Source organism: Coloeus monedula (assembly GCF_965178545.1).
Source record: "Coloeus monedula genome assembly, chromosome: 18".
In the NCBI taxonomy this organism is placed as follows: Eukaryota; Metazoa; Chordata; class Aves; order Passeriformes; family Corvidae; genus Coloeus; species Coloeus monedula.
The window spans coordinates 13971111-13988127 of record NC_138798.1 but is presented as its reverse complement, the minus strand read 5'-3'; the positions used below and the strand labels follow the sequence as shown (position 1 = coordinate 13988127).

The following is a 17017-nucleotide window of genomic DNA, read 5'->3' as shown; positions in this document are numbered from 1 at the left end:
CAGGGACACCTCCCACTGTCCCAGGCTGCTCCAAGCCCCAATGTCCAGCCTGGCCTTGGGCACTGCCAGGGATCCAGAGGCAGCCACAGCTGCTCTGGGCACCCTGTGCCAGGGCCTGCCCACCCTCCCAGGGAACAATTCCTTCCCAATATCCCATCCATCCCTGCCCTCTGGCACTGGGAAGCCATTCCCTGTGTCCTGTCCCTCCATGCCTTGTCCCCAGTCCCTCTCCAGCTCTGCTGGAGCCCCTTTAGGCCCTGGAAGGGGCTCTGAGCTCTCCCTGGAGCCTTCTCCTCTCCAGGTGAGCACCCCCAGCTCTCCCAGCCTGGCTCCAGAGCAGAGGGGCTCCAGCCCTTGGAGCAGCTCCGTGGTCTCCTCTGGACTCCTCCAGCAGCTCCAGGTCCTTCCTGTGCTGAGAGCCCAGAGCCCTCTTTAGGTCCTAGGAGCTGTAAAGACTCAGAGAGCTCCTGTGTGGTGGGAGAAATCTGCCTGGAAAAGATCTCTGATAACAGAAGTCAGGGTGAAAATCCAGTGGTGAGAAGGATGGGCCCTACTGCTCTTCCAGCCCTGGAGCAGCAGTGGCACCGCTGCTGTCCCCGATGGATTTCCATAACCCCCAAGTCCTTGTGCTCTCAGAACCCACAGGCTGCATGTCCAGAGCTGGTTTTATCCCTGTTTTTCCCTTCAGGGTGAGGGTGTTTGACGTGCGCCGTGGCGAGGCCGTGTGCTCCCTGTACGCGCACCAGCTGGGGGTGTCTGCGGTGCAGATGGACGAGTGGAAGATCGTCAGCGGAGGGGAGGAGGGCCTGGTGTGCGTGTGGGACCAGCGCATGGGCACCAAGCTCTGGGAGATGCACGCCAGGTAACTCGGGCTGGGGGGGAAGCTGGGCCGTGGGGGTTATCAGGGCTGGCAGGAGTGTGGCAATGAGAGGACTTTTTGGGAGTTCTGTGTGGTTTGGGGACAGGGTGCCTCCCCGCCTGGAGCGCTTTGTGTTTCTGGGGGGGCCCTTCAGCTGTCATGGCCTTTCTGCTCATTTAGTTGAGTGTTTCAGTCGGTGTTCAGTTGTTTCCCCTGGATTTTCCATGAAGTTCAGTCAGTGACTTCTCCCTGCCCCATCCCTAACCTCAGTTTAGTTGTTGGACCTTGATTTTAAAGTGCTGGACTGGCTGTTTTGAGAACGACTGGTTCTGGCTGTCTCCATCCAGTGCATCCAGCACAATCCCTGCGTTTCTGTTCACCTCATCCACACATTCCCTCAATGGTGAGGATTGAAGCATTTACACTCATTTAAATACTTAAACACCAGTTTGTACCGAGCACAAGGAGCACAGCACTGAAAGTACAAGCGGAGATCAGCATCCTGGAGCTGACACTTTGTACAGCTAAATGAAGATTTCCTGATCAAAGCACAATTCCCGGACTTTGTCTGGATAAAGACTCGAGGATTTAGCCCCTTGTAAGTCTGAGTGATATCCATAAAATGAACAGATAAATCCTGATTTCTTTTTTTTTTTTTTTTTTAATGCATCTTTCCCAAAGAGGAGCTAGATGAGGTATTTACAGGCAGGGAAGTTCAGGCTGGAGTTGTCAGTGATTAATAGCAGGTATCACTTTCTGTGTTGACCCTGGGAATGATAAAGGCTGCTGTGATGTGGCTGATGCATTAAGGACAATATTCCATTGATTGTCTCCTTGGCATGCTCATTAGTGGTGCTCCAGGAGGGGGCAGGCAGGGCAGGGCTGAGCTCGGGGGTGTGCTCAAAGCGAAGCCATTTGATTAAACATGTAGAAAACACTGCTTAATCTAGAGAGGAATCAGAAGGGATCACTCCAATCGAAAGGCATTCCTAGATAAGGCATGTGCTGTTATCCCCATGGCAGGGATAGAAAACAGGAGCAGGAGCTGAGGGAGGTGACAGGAGACACATCTGGGGTGTGGAGATGAGCCATCCTCATGTGAGGAGAGAAGTGACTCCTGCTTGAGCAGAAAGTGCTGTTCTGGGGTTTGGGGTTAGGTACTCACCACTGAGAGGGAAAGGAATGAAGACCTGACCTCGGTGTCCGAAGGAGGGACACAAGGATGGGGAAGGGTCTGGAGGGGCCACACAAGGAGCAGCTGAGGGCTCTTGTTCAGCTGGAGCAGAGAACACTGAGCTCAGATCCTCCCCAGGGAGCTGGAACTTCTCCTGAGGGGCAGCTCTGATCTCTGCTCAGGGACAGCACCCAGGGAGCGGCTGGAGCTGGGCCAAGGCAGGCTCAGGCTGCAGAGCAGGGAAAGGTTCTTCCCCCAGAGGCTGCTGGGCACTGCCCAGGCTCCCCAGGGAATGGGCACGGCCCCGAGGCTGCCAGAGCTCCAGGAGCGTTTGGACAGCGCTGCCAGGGATGCCCAGGCTGGGGTTGTTGGGGTGTCTGGGCAGGGCCAGGGGCTGGGCTGGATGGTCCCTGTGGGTCCCTTCCCACTCCGTGGTTCTTAGCTTGTGCCTTGTGGTGCATTTCTGAGCCACTTCAGCGCATGGGTGTGTGGGGTGTCCTTCCCCTTCGTTTTGGGAAGCATCCTGCCCTTCCCGGGAGCGCTGCAGTCCTTAGGGCAGCCAGCAGCCAGCGCAGCCCGCATCCGTCCCTCCCTGCCAGCTTTCCAGCGTATTTTCTGGCCTCCTCGTGTGTTCTGGGAAGAGCCCACTAGATGGGGTTAGAAGATGTGGGATCTGCTCCAGGCGGGAAGAGCCAGAGGTGCAGGTTCCCAGCCTCCGGCCGGAGGGAGGCCGCTGATTTCAACCACTCCGTGTTTAATCCAAAGCCGTTCCTTTCCCAGCACTCGGATTTTGGAAGTCCGGTGCAGGTGGCCCCTCACCCCGTGCTCTGGGTTGTTTTCCAGACATCCCGTCCGCTACGTGTGGTTCAATTCCCACAGTCTGATCACTGCCAACATCCCCGAGGAGAAGAACCCCCGAGGCTCCAGCATCACTGACGACGACCCCAGCGTGCACCGCAAGTGAGGACCCAGCCCTCAGCAATGTGCTTTGTTTTTAAATAGCGCCCTGAGCACCTGAGTCATCACTCAGAGCACTTACAGAGGGGGTATAGCAGCAAAAAAATAAAACTGAACAAAAGTTGAAGGGTAGGGTTTACAAAACAAGCGATTAATTGGCTCCTGATTCGCTTGAGCACAAAAAAAATGGTTTTTTTTTTCTCAGCAGGGGAACATAAAGTCCACTGAAGCCAGGCAGGGAATGCAGCCCTCTCCATGCTCAAAATATTAGTAATGCTGTCTCCTCCTAAAGGAAAACTGCTGGCATTTAAGCTGCAGGTTTTGGTATTTGCATCTCAAATGGCTGTTAGTGCTAATTGAACTATCAAATACCAGTGTATTTATCTTCCCCCGTGCTGGAGAGCGTGGAGATGTTTCAGCAGATGACAGTCACGTCTCTGCAGGGCTGGAGAGAATGATTCACCAGCCCTTCCCAGCCTTGCTGGGTCCCTGGGAGGAGACAGGAGGGAGTTTTCCTGCTCAAAAGTGCTCAGCCTCCCGCAGAAGGGATGGGGGTTTTTATCAGTTTTTTCAGCCTTTTTCAGTTCAGATGATTTTTATGGTGATTTCCACCTCTGTTTGCTTTCCCACTGAGGTGACATGGTGTGTGCTGGTTGTTTTCCGTGCAGGTACCGAGGGATCATTTATTCCTACGAGTTCTCCGTGGACCAGCTGGCTGTGGAGAGCGTCCTCCCCATCTGCCGCTCCTCCTACGACGAGCTGACAGGTTACAACTACAACATCGGCCTGGCAGTGCCCTACGACAGCATCTAGGGGACCCCTCGGCTTCTGGGGCCAGTCAGGGCCAGGGGTGAAGGAAAATCCATGTGGGACAAGCACCCAAAAGTTGGTGTTGGCTGCACCAGTGGGCTGGGATTTGCCAAAGGCCTGGGGATGTGAACCCAAACAGAGCGTGGCTGCCCTGGAGCGTCCCTCTGGAATGTGGTGTTCTCTGGACATGGCCAGGGGTCCAGCCTGGTGGAGTGCAGAGGCTGAGGAGGGAAAGGGAGCACTGCAGGGTAAACAAAAGTATTCCTGCTGCTTGTGGGAAAGATGTTGCAGGTCCCGTCTTGGTCGGGAAGCCAGAGTGGGACACTGGAGGGGTGGGAGGCTGGGAGCTCTCTGAGGAGTTCTGGCCTACCCCAAGAGGGAAAAGAATCACCAAGGACTCGGCAAAAGCATGTGCTGAGCCACATGTTTGAAATGTCTTTCCTGGTAATGGGCTGCTCATTTTTGTTTTCCTTGGAGTGCATTGGAATGTGCCTGGGAACAGGACAGGACCATGCACAAAAGGTTACAGTGGCTGGGAGAGGGATTGGGATGGAGAGAGGGAGGGGAAGGTTCCCTAGGCCAGGCTGGATGCTTGGGAACTCAGCAGGCCACACACACATCAAAATTATTTTAGAGTAAATTATTTTTTTAATTCTTTAAAATCCTGCATTAAATGTTTTCTAATTGTATATGTACCTCTGTCTGTGGGATTTTGTTCCTGAGCCTTTTCGGGTGAATTGCCCCCTGTTCACTGGGACAAAGGGCTGGCTCAGGTTGTCAGGTGTGTTCTTTGCTGGATCACGTCCTTCCACAGCACCTGGAGGGTTTCCAGTGCTGTCCTTGCTTCCAAGCTGGGAATTGATCATGGAACAGCAGGGATGACGTGGCTGCAGTGCTGTGCCTGGGTATTGATCCCCAAAGCTGTGGGGAAGCAGCAGGTGAAGGGCGGGAGGTGCTGTTCAGGTGGAAGTGAGGGGTGAGGCTTTGCCTTAAGCCCCGGTAGTACTGACAGGTAAAACCAGTTTGGGGAACAAGAGCTCCAGTCCTGCATGGATCTTTTTACTGATGTAAAATGATTTTATTGTGATTTGCCCTTGTAAAACTCACTGGTGCAAAGCAAGGCTGTGTCACTTCTGTTTAAGTTGAGGTTGAGTTTTAACTTGGCACCTTTTTCCTGGCTTAGTGGAATCAGTGCCGAGTACTGGGGAGAGGTGTGGGAATGTGCCCAGACCTGCGGGAGAGGGGCTGGGCTGGCACTTCAGCCCTGTCCAGTCACTGAGGCAGCCCTGGAGAGAGCTGCACTTCGCAGCTCTTCCTTCCTTTCCCATGACCCCTAAGCCAAAATTTCACATTTTAGGTATTTAAGTTACCTTTTCCCATGTGAAGGATACGCAAAAAGTGCAAGGGGCAAAGCTATTCTGTCTGACCAATAAATTTGATCTCTCATAAAGCTTTGATCTTCTTTTTTTTATTCCCCTGCCCTTCTGGGAAGCCAGCTCCCTCCCTCCATTCCTGGAAGAGCAGGAAGTGTCACGGATACACAGTTTGGACAAGAGTTCAGCCGAAACCTGACAAATAAATAATGGTTTCTGTAGCATAAATGACTTTGGGGGTTGCTCCAACCCTGTGACTTCTGCCATGTGCTGAGCTGGGAGAGCTCCCATGTCATTGTTCTCCCTTCTCCTTATCTCGCTTCATTATCTGGAAACAGCTTTGTTCCTCCTTCATCTCCCTGCTGCAAGGAACAGATAAGTTCGTGTGGTGCCCACGTGAGCCCCTTTTCCCGGAGTCCACCTCCGCATTCCTCCTTCTCCCTCTGCTCCTGCTCATGTGGAGGTCCTGGAGCTGCTGGGAAGGGCATTTGCAGCACCTGCATGAGCAGGTGTTTGCTTTCTGGGTACAAGTCCAGCTCCAGCAGAGGTGGAACTCTCTGTCCCCACAGCTCACAGTCTGGATGCAGCTCTGCCAGGGCTGTGGTCCCTTGGGCCTTTTCCCTGGGTGTGGAGTTAATTTAGGAAGGTTGCACCATGGCAGAGGGTTGTGTGCACTCCTCGTGCAGATGAGGGCACTCAGGCTGCTGGAGAGTATCCAGTGTCAGGAGTTTTTGGGAAGGGATGTTGTCCCAATTCCCTGGCTGCTCATTAGTGTTGTGTTGGAGTGGAGCAACCGCCAGCGAGGCCACTGAGATTTGGGGTTAGGGGGCACTGAAATGGAGCCTCTTCCTTCATTTCAAGAGCAGAAATGGGGTCGCCATCCAACCTTTACTGGGGATAGAAGCCGCTTGGAGCTTCCCAGCCCACTGGTACGGGTCAGTGGCCGGGAGGGGCCCAGTGTTGTGTCCCACAGGTCAGGGGTGGGCACTGAGAAGGGACAAATTTGCCTTGGATGGGCTCAGGGGCTGGAGTGGAGGAGCTGCAGTCAGGACACGTTGGACCAGTGTGGACTGAGCTGGCAGAGGTCAGGCTGAAGGTTGGGCTCACACTGGTGCCACCTGCCAGGCTGGTGGCCCTCAGACAGGCCAGGTGCTCGGGGACAGCTAAAGAATCCAAAGGCATCAGAGTTCAGCATGAAAAGCCTCGAGACTTCTGGTGTCTGTTGTTGGTGGCAGCGATCCTCAGCTACAAAGAGATGTCTGTGTCCTCGAGAGAAGGATCCCTGCTCCAAAGAGAATGTGGGATCAAAGGGGAGCTGTGTGTGTATCACACCCCCAGCCGTGCCCAGCTCCGGAGCTGCGGCCGCAGGAGCAGCTCCAGGGGCATCTGGCACAGCCATCCTGGTGGGAAGGACACAGCTGCAGAGCCCTACTGGAAAATCCCCGGTGCCCCTCCTCTGACCCTGGGTCAATCCAGCAGCACAGGCCCCACAAAGTGCTTCTTGTCTCTGTTTTGTGTCCTCAATCACCTTGGCAATGAGGGAAGAGCAATTCCGGGGTTTTGGGGGCTGCCATCCCTCTCCTGATCTGGGGAGTGGTGGGAGGAGGAGCAGGGGGTGCTCTTCGTACAGAGAGGGACTCTGAACTCCCTTTCTCTCCCACCCTGTGGCCTTTCCCACCGAGCCTCTGCTTTCCTGCCCTGCCCTCCTCTGTCACTCCCTGTCCCAGCTGCTGTCACAGAGGGGTGAACGCAGGGGCACTGAAGTGGTGCAAGAACTTGTTCATGTCCTCTCTGCCCCCTCTTTTCCTCCAGTGGCATTTGCCTGCTCATTTCCAGCTTCTGTGGATGGTCCTAAAACCTCCAGGTACATGGAGCTGGTGTCCTCCCAGCCCCTCCCTGTCCCCTCAGGTACCTCTGGGACCGGTCCCTGCTGCCGGAGGGGAAGGTGGGGCAGCAGTGACTGCAAACCCCATAAGCAGATGAAGTACTGGTGGATTATGCAAGAGAAACCAGGGGGAAAGAGCCTGTTCCGGGTCAGGATTTGTGCCACTGGCAAAGTTTTATCCAGAAATGTGGACCTCGAGCCTCAGGGCCAAATTCCTCTTAATGGAAGAGCTTCAGGTGGGGGGGGTTCCTCTGTCACTGCCTCGGACAGTGCCCTCAAAGGAACGAGGAGCTCCCCAAATTCAGCTTAGAAATAGCAGTGGCTGTAGTGGCTGCAAGTGGCTGCCCTGGCTCCCTGGCTGTGGGGTCTGTGCTGCCTCCTGCTCTCCTCTTCCCTCCCTGGGCAGGTGTCCCCTTGTTTGGTCTCTCCTGCCATCCCCAAGCTCCAGCGTGGCTGACGGATGAGGGGGAGCAGTGGGGAGATGGGTCAAGCTGTGTCCTCTCTGTTCCAATGCCCACCTGCCCCGAGGCCCTGCCCTGCAGTCCTGGGGTCACTCAGTGTCCCTCTTCAGTGCTGGGGTGACTCAGTCCCCCTCTCCAATCCCAGGAGCCGCCGCTCTCTCCGATGCTGCTCAGCCTTGATCAGCCTCCCTGGAGTTTTCCAATAAAGCGGCTTCAATTTTCCAATTACCCTCTGCTGACCACTGCTGGGATCTGCCACGGAGCTTTGTGCCACATCCCAGGGCTCGGCATCTTGGCCCCACAGCAGAACCATTATCCTTTATGGAACACTTTGCAGGATTTTGCTGCAGCAGAAGTGTTGCCCTTGCCAGGTTTCCCGGGGCTCTGCCAGATTTTCCTGTGATTTCCAGGATTATTCTCCTCTCGCTGGGCATTGCTGTGTGCAACATCGACACCGTGTTGGTGCCCGCCGTGGGAGTGATGCTCCTGGCCAGCCCTGGGGCTCCTTTGCTGGGCTGAGGATCAGCCTTAACTTCCCTCTCCCTCCTGCTCTCCCCTCATCCCATTTCCCGCAGAGAATTCCCGACACAAGCAAAGGGAGAACGCTGCAGCCAGTTTGTGTTGGGCCCTTCCTCTGCTTCCCAAACTCCCACACTTTCCTTGCCGCTTAACAGAATATCCAGGGAGCAGCTAATTAGCTCAAGGGATAATAATTATCCTCTCATCCATCCTCTTCACTCCTCCTGCCCTCTCCTTCCCTGCACTGCAGGGCACACCCAGCCCTTGCTGGTGTGGATCCTCTTGGATGATTCCTCCAAGGAAATTGGGGTGTGGAGGGGGAGTGGGACCCTGATCTTGTGGCAACCCTTGCAGCCCCAGCTGCGAGATCTAGGGCCAGAAAAGGACCTTTCAGACACCCAGCGCTGTGACTGGGAGCACGGAGCTTGCAGCTGGATTAGGGAGTGGGATGGTCCCGCAGTGTCTGTGTGGAAATTTCAGTGGGAAAACAGGGAAAGGAGCCTGGTTCGGCTGCGGAAACCTGAGGATTTGGGGAGGAGCTGGATGTTGTGCCCTCGTGTGCATGGGGTGGGGAGGGAGCACGGAGGGTCTGGCACGGAGAAGAGGAGGGGGAGGGTGAGAGATTCAGGAGCAGGAGGAGGAGGAGGTTCCCCTGCCCGGGCGATGCCGATGTGGCGCCCGGGAGATGGGCATGCCCGAGGGTGCCCAGAGGAGCCCGAGGAGAGCAGGAGGGGATCCCAGAGTCCTGCAAACACAGAGCGGGCCGTGGGGAGCACCAGGAGCCCTGCAGGGCCCGAACGGCTCCTCTGGGAGAGCCGGGAGCTCCATCCCCTCCCAATCCCCGGCTCTCCCACCCAGCCCAGCTCCAGCTACCCTTGCCAGCACCTCAGCCCCTGAACCAGCCCCACAGGCGGCGGCAGCGCCGTCCCACGGCTCTGTGGGACATTCCCAGCTCCGTCCCCGCGGCCCCGGGCTCAGCCCCGGGCCGGCCGCGGTGCAGCCGAGCAGAGCGGGTCCCTCCAGGCAGGGAAGCGCGGTCCTTGCCCGGCTGCCGCGGCTCCGGGAGCTGCTCCGCACCGAGCTCCAGCGGCTCCGAACCGACACCGGGGGCTTCGGAGGGGACAGAGCCTGGGAGGGGAGCCCTCACTGCGCCCTCGGTGTGGGGGTGCCCGAGCAGAGACCCCCAATAAGGTGGAAAAGAGGGAAAAAGTGCTGTTGCCCTGAGGCAGGGATGGAGGGAGGGGGTGACAGCAGGGCCGGGTGGCCCCGCACCCATCGCTGCCTGCAGCCCCTCCCGCTGCCGGCTGCACTGCGGGGCTGTTCCCACCGCGTGTTCGTGTCACCGGGGGAAGCTATTTTTTGATAAAACAAATAAATCTTCCCTGCTTTTCTAAAAATAGCCATTGCCCTTTTTTCTCCCCCTCCCTCCCTCCCCAGCTCAGGCTGCCTTAGAGACAGAAACCCGCCTGGAGCCATCCAGTTATTAATACCAGTAAACAACCCCTCGTCTCCGGTGCCTTGTTCTAGCGGGAACATGTGGGGGCAGGAGCCACCTGGTTGCCAGGAGCCCACGTCCCCGCGTCCCCGCGTCCCTGCTGCCTGCTCCGGGCTCCTCCTGCCTGGCTCTGGCCGGCAGGCACAGCCCGGGGTGCTGGTTTGGGATTAAACTGGGAATATTCCTTGTGTCGCTGCCATCACCTTCACTGTAGGATGCAGAGTGGGATGTGGTTGTCCTTTTAGGGGCTGAGCGTGCTGCCTTCACCTCCTGCCCCTCAGCATCCCCATCCCTGCCTGTCCCCACGGCCTGGGATCAATCAGTCCAAGCTGAGCAGCTCCTTCCCCAGAGCAGCGTGTGGCAGAGGCTAAAAAATCCAGATTTGGTGGGGAAACCAGGATTTGTGGAGGCTTTCTGCTCAGGGAAACACTCCACCAAGGAGTGATGGATGGACTGAGTATTTCTCAGCGAGGACTAAAAAGAGAAATATCTTTTATTACAGATAAAAGCCTCTGATGTTTCTAGAGAGCAAAGGGCAGCCCCAGCACAGGCAGAGCCATGGAGCTGGGAGCCAGGTGCCAGGACATGGAGCTGCTGCTGGGTCCTCTTCCTCCTCCTCATCCTCATCCTCCTCCTCCTCCTCCTGCCCTCCTCAGTAGCAGTGAGCGATGGTGTCCACGTTGAGGAAGCGCACGTGCATCTTGGTCTCGATGTCGATGCCCTGCCACATCTGCCAGGGGAAGGGGCTGAGCGGCGCCAGGGTCAAAGCCCAGCTCCCTGTGCCCACCCAGCTCCCTGTGCCCACCCCAGTCCCTGTGCCCACCCCGGTCCCTCCTCCCAGGGACACGAGTGGAGACATCACCAACCTTCAGGAAATCCTCAAAGGTGATGCCTTCGTACACCTGGTCCGGGCCCTGTCGTGGTGAGAGAGGAAACACTGAGGCTGCCCCGGGTGATGTGGGAAGGGGTGGCCCAGGGCTGTCCCCTGGGGCTGAGGGACACGTCTCCCATGGGTTCCCAGTGCTGGCCCTGCCCTGTACCCCATGGCCAGCCCAGAATTGGTCCCCAAACCCCCAAGGCTGCAAGGAACAGCCTTTTCCATGAGCAGTAAGGATGGGGTTTATGGGACACTGTTTGCTGATCCCCCTTGGGCTCTTCTCATGAGAAAACACCACCCTGGAAGCTGCTGCCTGAAAACCAATCCCTGGCCAAAGCAGCTCTGGGACAGGGGAGGTGCCCTGGGAAGCAGGGACCTCTTCCAGCCCCATTCTTGATGCCCCCACAGCCCCTCAGTGGGGCCCTGGCAGAGCAGGGAAGCAGCTCCCAGCACAGGCTCCCACCATTTGTCCCACACAGATGCTGGCTGCCTCCATCATGGCCCCGTCGGCGATGGACCGAGCTGACTCCTTCTCCAGGTGGGGGTTCCCTGACAGCAGCTCCTCCACCACCTGCAAGGCAGAGGGTCAACGCCAGGCCGGGGAATTGGGGGGGACGGGGCAGGAGGGGCCACACGTTACATTTCTGTACTCCTGCAGCGTGATCTTCCCGTCGTGGTCCGAGTCGTACATGTGGAACAGGACTGGGAGGGACGAGAGGAGCGCGGCAGGGTCAGGGCAGACCCTTCCCACCCCAGCCCCAAACCCCAGGCCCTGGGAAAGCCTCACATTTGAGTTTCTCCTTCCGGAAGCGGTCGAGCTGCTCCTCATCCATGTTCATCTCGATGGGTCTGAAGTAGGACATGATAGTGAGGAAGTCCTCGAAGTTGATCTCATCCGCCAGCCCATCCGACTCCTGCCGCAGGTTCCTGGGGGTGCCGGAACCCACGGTGATGGGAATCCCCCAGCCACCCACTCCCAAAGCCCATCACATGCCCCCACAAAGCTTTAGGACTGGTTTGTCACTAAGACTCAGCTTAAATGTCTGATTTTCCACCCGGTTCCACCCCAGCCTTTGGGGAGAAGATCCCTGCCCAGCCCCATCCTGCTTCCAGAGGATAAATCATCCCTCCCCGGGTGCTGGGGGGTTCTTACCGCTTGTCAAAAAAGGCGTGGACGATTTTCCCTCTGATTGGGTTGAACTCCAGGTCGGGAATGCTGTCAAAGTTCTCTTTGCTGCAAAAGGGACAGAAACAGCCCGGAGCGTGAGGGACCCGCGGAGGAGGGAGGGGCTCCGACAGCCACCGGGAGACCCCACCCCTTCCTTCCAAAGCAATCGTGGAAAAACAAAGAGGTTTTGGATAAAACCCCCTTTTTGCTGCCATTCACACTGGGAGCAAGTCTGTGCTCAGGGATTTTGTCCCACTAAAACGGGTCTTTGGGAAGCCCTTAGGATGACGCCGGGGCCCTTTGCATGGCTCCCTCTGCCGTGATTTTTAGGGTTTTCCCGGGCTAAAGGCCTCAAACAGGGCTCGGCAAGGCACAGGAAGGAGCTCCTGCTGTCCAGCCTCCCCTCGGCTTCGTGCTGAGCCCGTGCTGGTCATTGCTCTCCACGATTTATAAAGCAAATGAGGCAAGAAATCACCCCCGGCAGGGGGGGAGCAGCAGCGGGGGCTCGGAGCTCTCCCGAGGTGCCCAATTCCCTGCGCAGCCACCCCGGAAAGCACAACATCAACGGCAAGCCCCGCTTGCTCCCTCCCCAAAACTGGTTTTAAAGCTGGGGGGTGATGAGGTGTTTGCCAGAGCTCCGAGGCCGCTGCGTCCTTGTGGTTTTCCTGGGATTATTTGCAAGGCCACGCTGCCAGAGCTGCCTCAGCACGGCCGGGGAAGGACGCTCGGAATCACAGCCTTGGACTGGCACCCTTGGGAGCCCAGGGAAGGGGGGACATGCTCTGGGCAGCCCCGGCAGTGGGGCTGGAGTTGCCATGGGGCTGGAATTGCAGTGGGGCTGGAATTGCCGTGGGGCTGGAGTTGCAGTGGGGTTGGAGTTGCCATGGGGCTGGAGTTGCCGTGGGGCTGGAGTTGCAGTGGGGCTGGGATTGCAGTGGGGCTGGAGTTGCCGTGGGGCTGGAGTTGCCGTGGGGCTGGAATTGCAGTGGGGTTGGAGTTGCCATGGGGCTGGAGTTGCCGTGGGGCTGGAGTTGCCGTGGGGCTGGGATTGCAGTGGGGCTGGGATTGCCGTGGGGCTGGGATTGCAGTGGGGTTGGAGTTGCCGTGGGGTTGGAGTTGCCGTGGGGCTGGAGTTGCCGTGGGGCTGGAATTGCAGTGGGGTTGGAGTTGCCATGGGGCTGGAGTTGCCGTGGGGCTGGGATTGCAGTGGGGCTGGAATTGCCGTGGGGCTGGGATTGCAGTGGGGCTGGAATTGCCTTGGGGCTGGGATTGCCGTGGGGCTGGAGTTGCCGTGGGGCTGGAGTTGCCGTGGGGCTGGAGTTGCCATGGGGCTGGGATTGCCATGGGGCTGGGATTGCCGTGGGGCTGGAATTGCCGTGGGGCTGGAGTTGCCGTGGGGTTGGAGTTGCCGTGGGGTTGGAGTTGCCGTGGGGCTGGAATTGCCGTGGGGCTGGAGTTGCCGTGGGGCTGGAATTGCAGTGGGGCTGGAATTGCAGTGGGGCTGGAGTTGCCGTGGGGCTGGAGTTGCCGTGGGGTTGGAGTTGCCGTGGGGCTGGGATTGCAGTGGGGTTGGAGTTGCCGTGGGGTTGGAGTTGCCGTGGGGCTGGGATTGCAGTGGGGCTGGAGTTGCCGTGGGGCTGGAGTTGCCGTGGGGCTGGAATTGCAGTGGGGCTGGAGTTGCCGTGGGGTTGGAGTTGCCGTGGGGTTGGAGTTGCCGTGGGGCTGGAATTGCCGTGGGGATGGAGTTGCCATACCGGATCGTCAGCTGGTCCTGGCTCAGCTGCTTGAAGCGCCGGTGCAGGTGCTCAATCTGTTCAGAGGTGACTGCCAGGCAAAGGAGAGAGGTGACAGGGGCTGAGCCCCAGGGGACCCTCGGGACACCCCTCTGTGCCTGTCCCCACACCCCCAGCAGCGGGGCAGGGTCCTGGGCACAGCTGTGCCACCCCATTCCCCTCTGATGGCCCCATGCAGCCCCACGAGGCCCGGCTGTGTCCCTGCGTGCCCCGTGCTGGCTGCAGGGTGGTACCAAGGGCTGCTTTATCCCCTGTCCTCGTCTGCAGGAAATTCCCTGGCCCAGCATGGCACGGAACGGCACAGAGGGATCCCAGTCCCCAGGTCAGGATCCTTGGGGTCAGTCCTTGGAACTGGCTTGGCCATTTTGTTTGGGGTTGTCGGCACCATCCTGACCTGCCCCGGAACATCCACAGCCATGGCTGCTGCAGGGAATAGCTCTGGGATCAGCAATCCTGGCAGCAGGGACCTGCCCCTGGCCAGGGAAGGACATGGAGGGGGCACAGCAGCACCCCAGGATCAACGCCTGGCTTTGAAATTGCTGCCACTGCTTGGGGTGAGCCACAAAGCCTCGCGGTGGGCACTGCCCCAGGGATGCACTAACCCCATCCCGGGGCAGGGGCTGGAAGGGGGGACCAGCAGCTCCCTTTGAGCCCCACGAGCGCTGGGGTTCCAGCCTGAGGCTCAGCAGCACCTCCTCGCTGCCCTAAGCCCCGGCACATGTGAGTTTATCTTCCCCAGCTGTTCCCCAGGGGCTGTAACCAAGCTCTAACCCCCCCAGGGCCTGACTCTTGTGCAAATATTGACAGGGGCCATTCCCAGGAGCCAGGGAAGTGCTTTGGAGCTGGGGGAGAATCTGTCTGGGCACCAGCTGGACCCACAGGCTCCTGCAGCCCTGGCTGGGGCCGGGCACGGGGCAGGGCTGCCCTGGCTGCTGGAAATCAGCCACCCCTGGCATCATGGAGAGACAGAAAACCACATTAAAGTATCGCTGAGGGGTTGCAAAGGGTTAATTGCTGCAAGACAGCAGGGTCGGAGCTGGGCTTTGCTGCCTCCCGAGCTGCCTTTTATGATGTTTAAATAATGTCCTTTGCATTCCTGACTGCTGCTTCACAGCCTGGAAATAGCAACGGTATTGATCAGCGAGGCTGAGCCTCCACAGACCTCTGATAACAGCCTGGAAACCCATCTGGGCCGGGTCCTGGGGCCCTGGGCCTGCCCGGATTCCCAGCAGCACCTTTGCAGGATGGGCTTCAAACCCCCTTTCTTCAACCCCCCTTAACCCCACTGGCCCGCAGGTGATGATGCCCAGGCCTCACTGATTCATCCATTGGATGTTTTCTCCCCTAATCGCTCCTGGCTGCTGCTCTGCTGCACTCATGGGAACTTTTCTCGGACTTTGCTTTCCAGTTTTGGCCATGGAGCAGTGACCTTTCGCTTCCTGCTTTGACGACATCGCCGTCACCATGGGAGCAGCTGGGCCACCGAGCCTTCAGCATCTGGGACGTGGGTGCACACCAGAAAGCTTTGATCTCTCAGAAAAATGTCCCAGGCACCAAGAGGAACAAGAACTGGGGTCAGTGGCTGGATGCTCGTGGTTGGGCCAGCCCTGCAAGGCTGGGTGAGGCTTTTCCTCCCTCTTTCCCTAATCCCAGGTCTAGCTCTCAGGTCTCCCAGGATCGCTCTGTCCTGTGAAAGGTGGCAGCGCTCGGCTACTTTCCAGGAAAAAAGGGAAAATCTGCACAAAAGGCAAAAGCTTTGCTGGAAGAAGGGCTGGCTCAAGGGCAGCAGAGGCTGCTCATGTCCCTGAGAAGCATCCTGATGCTGCAGGCCCATGTCCAAGCCCGGCAGTCTCCGCTAATGGGGGGAGAACAGGATTTAAACCAAAGGGAGCTGGGCCAGCTGTTCCCAGCCTTGTGTGGTTTGTGCTGCTTGAGCAGAGGGCATCCCCCAGGAAAGGGGCACTGGGGGGCTCAGCCCTCCCCGTGGGACCAGCCTGGGTGTAGGGAATGGCCGCAGCATCCCGGGAAGAGCCGCTTCACCCCCGACAGACGCTGCTGCAGCTTTGGGATGGAGCACACAGAGGGAGGGAGGGAGGGAGGGGAACCGGCCCCAGTGCCCCGAGCAGCCCCTCAGGGTGCCCCTCCAGGAGGGACAAGGCAAAGGAACGGGCCATGGGCACGTCCAGGTGGCTCTGCCCTGTCCCTGCTCCTCCCAGGGGACCGAGGGTGGCTGCAATGCCCCGCACGAGGTTGGACCGCAGCAGCAGGGCTGTAGATGCCCTGAATTCCCAGGGGGTTTGGTAGCAGCCACAGCACGGTGGGAGCTCTGTGAATCCCACCGGGAGCACAGGACGTGCACCCCAGTCGTGGCTTGGAGTCAGGGACTCCCTCTGCCCTCCCTGCTCTGGTTCCGATGAGATTTTTGGGTGCTGCCCTCACCGACCCTTCCTGGTGCTGATTCACGGGGCACCGGGGCGGGTGCCACCTGTGCCTGAGGGGCTGCTGCAGGGTCCCTGGGCCCGGGGGTACCCCAAAAACCTCCTCCCACCCTGGGCTGCCAGGCTGGCACCCCGCGGGCTCCCCAAGCTCCTGAGTCCAGCCCGGGGTGCTCAGTGGGGTGCGGGGGGCTCAGCCCTTCCTGGGGGAGGAGGAGAAGGGATGAAAGGAGATGTGACCCCAGGAGCAGCAGCAGCACTGGACCCTCTCGGGCCCCACTTTGGCCGTGGGCAGAGCGGCCCCTCAGCCCTCGCTCCATCGCAGCCGCTCAGCACGGCCGGAGCCGGAGGATCCGGGTGGGAGCTCCTCCATCTCCGTGCCCGGAGCTCGCCACGTCCTGGAGCGGTGACGCTTCCCAGGAAGGACACGACCACCCCGCCCTACGCCCCGACCCCTGCGGGGAGCCCTGGGCCGTGTCCCTGCTCCTTCCCCTGCGGTCCCTCTGCCACCGGGGCAGAGCAGCCGTGCGGGGACAATTCCCTGCCCCGGTGGCGCGGGTGGGCAGAGCCGTGCCGGGGCTCGCACGTGTGGCCGCTCGACGTCCCGGCTCGTGGCATTGGGGCGCCGGAGACTCTCTGGTGACATTTCTACACCCTCTCCTCTCATCCCCTGTCCCCGCGCCATCCCCCGGGTGTCACATCCTGCTCTCCCCCCCCCACCAGGTGACACCTTTGCACCCTCCCCGAGTGACATCTCCTGCATCCTCCCCGCGGGTGACACGACACATCCTGCATCCCCCTCCCTGCTCGAGCGCCACCTCCTGCAGCCCCCCGCCCCCCCAGGTGACATTTCCTGTACATCCCCCTCCCTCCCTCGCCGGGTGACACCTCCTGCACCCCCGCGGGTGACGTGTCCCCTGCGGGGCCGGACACCCCGTGTTCCCTCCGGCAGCGCGGCCGGAGGCTCCGGGCCGGGGTGAGGCGGGGGGCGGCAGCGGCAGCGCCCGGCCGAGGTGCCCGCGGGTCGCCGGTACTCACAGCCCGTCCTGTCCGCCAGCTCCCGCATCTCGGCGGGCACGGAGTGCGCGGAGCCCATCCCGGGCCGTGCCGGGAGCGGCGCCGCGGGCGCTGCACCGGAGCCGCCGCCGCTTTTAAGGGCGGGCGCGGCGGGGAGGCGGCGGCGGCGCGGCGGCCCCGGGTCCCTGCGCGCC

The 17017-nt window shown here is 59.4% G+C and overlaps 2 protein-coding genes across 3 annotated transcripts in view; one reads left to right on the top strand and one right to left on the bottom strand.

Annotated features, from left to right (window-relative positions):
• The window catches only part of FBXW8 (F-box and WD repeat domain containing 8), a 51545-nt gene extending 46301 nt beyond the window's left edge, over positions 1-5244 (top strand). The window contains exons 9-11 of the mRNA XM_082293501.1: positions 689-862; positions 2877-2993; positions 3659-5244. Coding sequence (XP_082149627.1) covers positions 689-862; positions 2877-2993; positions 3659-3803 — 436 coding nt within the window. The 3' untranslated portion in view covers positions 3804-5244. The remainder of the gene's footprint in view (positions 1-688; positions 863-2876; positions 2994-3658) is intronic.
• A 4764-nt stretch (positions 5245-10008) lies between these two features.
• Positions 10009-16962, bottom strand: TESC (tescalcin). Of its 2 annotated transcripts, none has more exons than XM_082293451.1 (8): positions 16845-16962; positions 13333-13402; positions 11564-11644; positions 11198-11337; positions 11051-11112; positions 10874-10981; positions 10400-10447; positions 10009-10263 (listed from the first exon to the last, which is right to left on the bottom strand). In XM_082293451.1, the coding sequence occupies exons 1-8, from the start codon at positions 16900-16902 to the stop codon at positions 10186-10188; spliced, it is 645 nt and encodes a 214-aa protein (XP_082149577.1). In that variant the 5' UTR covers positions 16903-16962; the 3' UTR covers positions 10009-10185. The 2 variants fall into 2 exon arrangements, with proteins under 2 accessions (XP_082149577.1, XP_082149578.1); XM_082293452.1 differs by having other exon boundaries at positions 11198-11259.
• Between the last annotated feature and the right edge of the window lie 55 nt (positions 16963-17017).

Bases quoted from the DNA above. Each gene is read 5' to 3' on its own strand.
- TESC (XM_082293451.1), bottom strand. From the start codon at position 16,902: ATGGGCTCCGCGCACTCCGTGCCCGCCGAGATGCGGGAGCTGGCGGAC. The intron at 11,645-13,332 runs GTATGGCAACTC...TCCCTTTTGCAG, and splicing joins CAGGACCAGCTGACGATCCG to CAAAGAGAACTTTGACAGCA. The intron at 10,982-11,050 runs GTAACGTGTGGC...TCTGCCTTGCAG, and splicing joins CGCTGCAGGAGTACAGAAAT to GTGGTGGAGGAGCTGCTGTC.